Source organism: Myotis brandtii, unplaced genomic scaffold (genome assembly GCF_000412655.1).
Source record: "Myotis brandtii unplaced genomic scaffold, ASM41265v1 scaffold97, whole genome shotgun sequence".
NCBI lineage: Eukaryota > Metazoa > Chordata > Mammalia > Chiroptera > Vespertilionidae > Myotis > Myotis brandtii.
Genome location: NW_005372020.1, coordinates 1389919 through 1396652, shown reverse-complemented (window position 1 = coordinate 1396652; position 6734 = coordinate 1389919). Strand labels below are relative to the sequence as shown.

The window sequence follows — 6734 nt, the reverse complement described above, 5'->3', positions numbered from 1 at the left end:
GTTCTTAGCCCCGCCCCGGAAGCCCTGCCCCTCTCATGAGTCCCGCCCCGGAGCCCTGGCGCTCAGCGCGCATTGGCTCCCCAAAGGCGCTCAGCCTCAGGTCCAAGCTTGGTCCTACCCCAGACAGCGCCGGGTTCCAGAAAACCGAACCCTATTTCGAATCCCTTCAGGGACGACCCTCCTCCCCCCTTACTCTATTCCTGTCTCCCTGTCCGTACGGCGAAATACCTGCCTCGCTCAGGGCGCCCCAAAGGTTGACTTGTGAGGGGGATCCTAGCCTTCAGCCTCACCCCGCGCCGCCCCGATCCGCGGGCCCAGGCCCCAGATCCTTGCCTCCCGGCCCAGTCCGCCCCCTAGTGCGGGGTGCTTGGGAACGCGACCCCTGTCCCCTTGCCGGCCTGAGGGTCGATATTTCCGGCGGCACCTGGACCTCCCCTCCTCCCTTTTCCCCCCCTACCCCCTCCACCCCCCGTCATCAGCCCTCTCTTCCGGGGCCGGAACGATCGTGCCAGAGCCCAGGTTTCCCAGCCGGCGGGGTGAGGAGGACGCTCGCCACTAGGAAACGGAAGGGGACAGGCTCCGAGCGCGGCGTTTTGGGAGCGCGAGGTATTCTGGGAGCGCGGGACCGCCATTCGCTCGCCTCACGCTCTCGCAGTCGCCTGAGTCGCCGCCGCCGCTGCACCGGGAGAGAAGAGGAGGCCGGAGCCGCTGGGGATTCCTGCCAAGATGTCTATCGGCGTGCCCATCAAAGTCCTGCACGAAGCCGAGGGCCACATCGTCACGTGCGAGACCAACACCGGCGAGGTGTACCGCGGGAAGCTCATCGAGGCGGAGGACAACATGAACTGCCAGGTAGCCGTGCGCTTCCCGCTGTCGGGGCACCGGTGCCCCTGGCCCGGAGAGCAGACGGGTGGTGGCGGGAGGTCTCCTGGACGCTGTTCCCATGAGCAGGGATTTGTCGAGCGCCTCCTGTCTGCTAGGGGCGGTGTTGCAGGTCCACGGGGTGGGCAGGGATCAGAGCCCCATGGGATTCTGGAAGAGTCAGCTTTGTCCTTCGTTTTCTCCCCTGGTCTGGGGACCTGCCTCAGAGAAGGCCCTCCTCCCTTTCGTTGGAGTCCCCCCAGGTTGGGCCATTATCCGTTTGCCTCCACAGGTTTGCATAGCGCTTTGCAGGTAACAGAATCTTCTATTCACATACTGTGTTTATTTGCCGTTTTTCTTGGGGACGTGAGTCTCATTTGATTAGAGCAACTACCTTGTGAGGTAAGTGGGTTTGGGGAGAGTGTTGTCCTCCCTAAGTAGGGAGAATACGATTAAAGGGCTCATCTGTGAATGTCACCCTGCCGCACTGATGGAGCAGCTTCCTGATAGGGTGCCCTTCCCTTGGCACTATTTGCCTTTTGCTAAAATCACGTGGATTTGTGTAACATTCCAAAGTGTATCAGCACTCTCTCCTTTGTTTAAACCATCGGTTAAGAGCTTGGACTGTGTAAACAGATGTTGGCTTGAATCTTATATGACCTTTGGCATGTTAATCACCTCAGTTTCCCCATCTGTAAAATGGGATGGTGTTACTTTTGGTCCTCTGTGATACAGATGCCAAGATTGAAGAGTCTGGCCGGCCGGCATGGCTCAGTGGTCAAGTGTCGACCTATGACCCAGGAGGTCACGGTTCCATTCCCGGTCAGGGCACAGGCCCGGGTTGTGGGCTGGATCCCCAGTAGGGGGCGTGCAGGAGGCAGCCGGTCCATGATTCTCTCTCATCATTGATGTTTTTATCCCTCATTCTCCCTTCCTCTCTGTAATCAATAAAAACGTACTAAAAAGGGGGGGGGGGCTGAAGAGTCTAGAGTGGGCAGAAATGGCTGATGGCTGACCCTGGTCCCCCTGCGGGGTCAGTCATTGGCTGGCACCCTGGGGAGAGAGTGGCCTCTCTGGATCCCACAGGTGTAGCTGGAGGTTGTCGGCTCCCTGTGTTCCTTACAAACTGTGGTTCCTCTGAAGGGAGATCTCAGCAGAGTACTCCCCAGGCGGCCACGGGTGCCACCCACACCCCAGGGCTGTCCTGCAGAACAGACAAGTTATGTGTGTGCAGCGGTTAGCTCAGCCCCTTGCACGTAATTCAGCACATGGTGACTTAATGCTTCCCGGTGAGAAAACTGAAGGTCAGCGGGATACAGTGACTTGCCCACGGTCACACTGGACCAGGTGTCTTTTTTAAAATATATTTTTGTTGATTTCAGAGAGGGAGAGAGAGATAGAAACATCAGTGATGAGAGAGAATCACGGACCGGCTGCCTCCTGCATGCCCCCTACTGGGGATCGGGCCTGCAACCCGGGCCTGTGCCCTGACCGGGAATCAAACCATGACCTCCTGGGTCATAGGTCAACGCTCGACCACTGAGCCACAGCGGCTGGTCAGATCAGGTGTCTTAACTGCTGGTTACTTCCCAGGGTTGTTCATTCATTTGTGATTTCTTGCAGCGTTGAGCATCATCTTCCTGCCAGGTTGACCCGCTGGGCAGGGAGGTAGGCATCGGTGACGGCAGGTTTCTCTCCTCTGTGGATGCCATGGAGGTGGGGAGGTGGGCTCTCTGTAGGTCCTGTGGGGCTTGCCTCCTGCCTTGGTGAGGCACCACTGTCATAGATCCAATCCGCTGGCTAAGGCATCCTCCTTCATTGTAAGGTTCTTTAGTTTGGGGAGTAGAATGCGAAGGGTGGGTAGGGAAGCCTGATGTGTTTACTCAGCTATTTATTTGGACCTCAGGCTGCCCCTTTGTGCTGTGAGGGTGTCAGGCCACGTGACCTTGCTGGTCTCGGATGCAGCCAGTGTGAGGTGAAGCACGCAGACCCTGGGGGTGGCCTGCCACCCAGTGTGACTCGGAGTCGGTGTGGGCCTCTCACCCTCTGTCCCCTCCTTTCTAAGCAGGGATGGAAATAGTGCCTCAGCCTGAGGACTGTGGTTGCGGAATAAATAAGCAGGTGCTTGTCAAGCAGCAGGGGCCAGCTGCGCGTCTCCCCCCGGGATTGATCTGCGAGGGCTGCCGTAACAGTTCGCACTGTATAGTAGCCCCTCTTAGCCAAGGGGGGTACGTTCCAAGGCCCCCTCCACCCCCCAGGAAATGCTTGAAACCGATAGTATCCTACACACTCATACCTATGATAAAGTTTAATTTGTAAATTATGCTAATTTAGACCAGATGTCCTTCCAGACAACCTTCTGGATGAAGCCAGGGCTGTGATGGAAGCTGGTGCCGGTAGCCAGGGGAAGGAAGGCCTACTCTTGCATAAATTTCGTGCATCGGCCCTCCAGTAACTAATAATAAACTAGAACAGTTATAACAATATACTGTAACAAACATTGTGTGAATGGCTTTGAGACCATGATTAAGTAGAATGCGGGTTACTTGAACACCATGACAGTTGATCTGATAAGCCGATGGCTACTAAGTGACTGACAGCTGAGCAGTCGTGTGTATATTGTGAATTGGATGGACACAGGGACGATTCACGTCCCGGGTGGGACAGGGCAGAGGGCATGAGATTTCATTATGTTACTCAGAATGGCGCACAGTTTAAAGCTTATGAGTCGCTTATTTCTGAAGTTTTCCATTTTTTTTCGGACGATGGAGAGCCGTGGGGACTGCTGTGCTGAGATCTTCTCCAAGACACCGTTTCCCTTGGGAGCCGGGCTGGCTGTGCCATCTGTGTTTCATTGTGGTTATTTGGGAGGTTGGGTAAGCTGGGTGTTCTGTCCGGCTTATATTAAAACCTAGTTCACTCGAGTTCCTGCCTTTGTCTTACGTGGGAATGTAGCTCAGGCTTATTAACGAGCCGTGTGGTGGGTGGGTGGGCAGCGGACTGCGGGCTCAGTACACGGCGCAGTCATTTCCGCTGGCGCTCCCGGGAGCGTGAGAGTAGCAGCAGCCGTTCTCGGGTTCTAATAGGAGTCAGATGGTGCTGGGCTCTTTCCCGCTCCGGCCAGAACACACACAGTTTGTGAAACACGTAGTTTACGTCTGTTTGATCTTACACAACAGCCTCTGTCAGGGATTCGCAAGGCGGGCTGGGAGATTGGGACCAGAAGGAGTGAGATGTGCAGTTTATGCTGAAGGAGAAGTGATTGGCAGCCCAGCCCCCAAAGGAGACTCTTTTCCTTTAATTTCAGCTGCTTCCCCCAAAATAGACATTTTAGCTGTCATTGTTTGGATTCTCCATTTACTGAGGTCCTGTCGTGTGCTAGGCAGTAGGAACATTTAGACATTCTCATCTCATTTCATTTGCTCCTCGGTGGTTCTAGGAAGTGTGTGGTGGTCTGTGTGTAAGAGCGGACTCAGTCGGGGGCCTGGGCTCACACCCCAGCAGGCCACACGGGGGCAGTGTGGCCTCAGGCAGGGAATGGGGAGACAGCTCTGCCTCTGGTGGCCGTGCCGCTCCCTCTCTGGTGGGGATGGTGGCAGGATATGTCTCCGAGGGTGTGTGGCATAAAGTGAGTTGCTGTGTGCCATCTCCTGGGACATTGGCTTTGTTATGGGGTCTTTTTCCTCACTTTGTAGGTGAGTGAACTGAGGCTCCGGGGAGCCAGGAGACTTAGCAGGTTACATCCCTGACAAATGGTGGGGCTGGGCCTCTGCCGTCTGTGGGTCAAGGTGGGGCTGGTATTGTGAACCTTGGTCAGGTCCACATTTCTCAGGTAGTCTAACCTGCCACCCCTGCTGTTTGTTTGTGGCACCAGAGGTGAGGGTGTTCTTCAAGGCAAGAACAGGTGGCAAGGACGTAGACACTGGACATTTGCTAAGAAACTGGGGGTATTGGGCCTGGAGCCAAGGATGATGGGAAACTTGAGCCCTGAGGGTATAAGAGGGTCAGTGGTTGCAACTCTAGAAACTGTTCAGCTCACAGATACAGGGCGGGCGGCCCTGGAGTGCTCGTCTCTGTGCGCTGGGTGTCAGGCACAGGCTGGTGGTCAGCTGGCACTTGAAGAAGAGAACGAGTGAGTCTCAGATGCCAGCCATCTGTCAGGGATCTGGGAGACAGCACCCCTCTCTGCAGTGGGCGTGGCCCATTCTGAATAAATTGTAACCCTCTTTCCTCCAAAAGACTCATAAAATCAGCTCCTTTTCCTGGTAAATGTGGTGCCCGTTGAGATTGGCGCTAGCAGGCTTATGTCCCCTTCCCCTGCCATGCCAGTCTCCTGGCCGACCTCACCTCTCGGCTCCCGCCTCCATCGCACAGTTACCCATGTAGCATGTTCATCTTCCCAAAGTGCTGCCCTGACCCTACCCCCCCCCTTCCTCTGTCCACGAGCTTAAGTGACCCATAGTGTCTGGGGGAAGACCCTGTCCTTCGTCCCAAGTGCACTGCTCCAGTCCTTGCATCTGTCGGTTCCTGCCTGAGTGCCCTGTCTCTGGGAGCCAGCCCTTCCTTAACCCTCTTGGCATTCCAGGCCCTGCATGCTTCTCAGTCCCTAGTCACCCAAGCCAGGGGAGTGGTCCAGAGTGCACTCTGGGAGGACAGAACGCATCTGGCGTCTGCCTGTGACCTCCATGGCATTGCGGTCTGTGCGGGCAGGTGCAGGAGAGGACAGAGTTGGGACAGGAGGCCAAAGCTGTTCCAGGTATCACCACTGAGAGCGCCTCACGCGCTGATGGGGCAGAAGAGCAGAGCTAGTGCCCTGGAGCCCGGCCGCTGGGTGTGAGGCGACTCCCCGCATTCTGGCTGTTGGACTTTGGACAAGAGCTTTGTTTTTTTAGCTGTAAAAGTGGTAACGCTCATACCCACTGGAGGTGCTGTGAGGACCATGTATGTAAGGGCCTAGCACAGGCCCTGGCTTTGCCTGTTCCTTTATTTCATGATGGTAGTTTGTGCGTTTCTGGACCCCCACCACCACCGGCCAGGGCTCCGCCCCTCTGTGTGCCCCTGTTCTCCACCGGCCTGGTGGCCCTTGCTGATGAGCTGGTGATTTTCTTCCAGATGTCCAACATCACAGTCACATACAGAGATGGCCGGGTGGCCCAGCTGGAGCAGGTGTACATCCGTGGGAGCAAGATCCGCTTTCTGATTTTGCCTGACATGCTGAAAAACGCGCCCATGTTAAAGAGCATGAAAAATAAAAACCAAGGCTCGGGGGCTGGCCGGGGAAAAGCTGCGATTCTGAAGGCCCAAGGTAGGTGTTCCTGAGGCACTGGCTTTAGCATACGGGTTAACAGTGCGGGGAAGTCACTGGTTCTCTACCAGCATCTTTAGCTGCTGTGTGTATCTCGTGAGGTAGCTTGGGGTTTAAAGATACGATAAAGGAATCCTTTAAAATGCCTTCCCAAACGCTGACCCGTTCATCTCGCCCTTCCTAGACAAGAGGCGGTGATGGGGAGATAGAAGCTCTGGACCTTTTGTCCTGGACAAGGAATGATGGCAGAAATGCCAGCTTCCCTGCTAGGACTGCTGCTCCCCCTGCTCTCCCGGGAGCGCATGCTCATTGTCGCTGTGACTGCACCATCTCCAGCAAAAGGCGAAGCCAGTGGCTCTGCACCAGGAGGCACTTGGCAGTGAGCCGCCCGGGTCCGCTGGCTTCTGCCGGAGCCACCTGTGCCTTCCCGAGCCCCTGCTCTGGTGCTGTCAGCATGTGGCTGGTTCTCAGGTGGCTTCCCTCCCCCGTCAGGGCAGCTCCAGGCTCTAAGCCAGTGGTTCTCAACCTGGGCTGCACATTAGAATCACCTGGGAACCTTTTTAAAATC

At 56.0% G+C, this 6734-nt stretch overlaps 1 protein-coding gene across 1 annotated transcript; it reads left to right on the top strand.

Annotated features, from left to right (window-relative positions):
* The first annotated feature begins 82 nt into the window (after positions 1-82).
* Positions 83-6195, top strand: LOC102240227 (small nuclear ribonucleoprotein Sm D3). The gene is made up of 2 exons (XM_005886292.2): positions 83-852; positions 5974-6195. The coding sequence occupies exons 1-2, from the start codon at positions 727-729 to the stop codon at positions 6178-6180; spliced, it is 333 nt and encodes a 110-aa protein (XP_005886354.1). The 5' UTR covers positions 83-726; the 3' UTR covers positions 6181-6195.
* Positions 6196-6734: the final 539 nt, after the last annotated feature.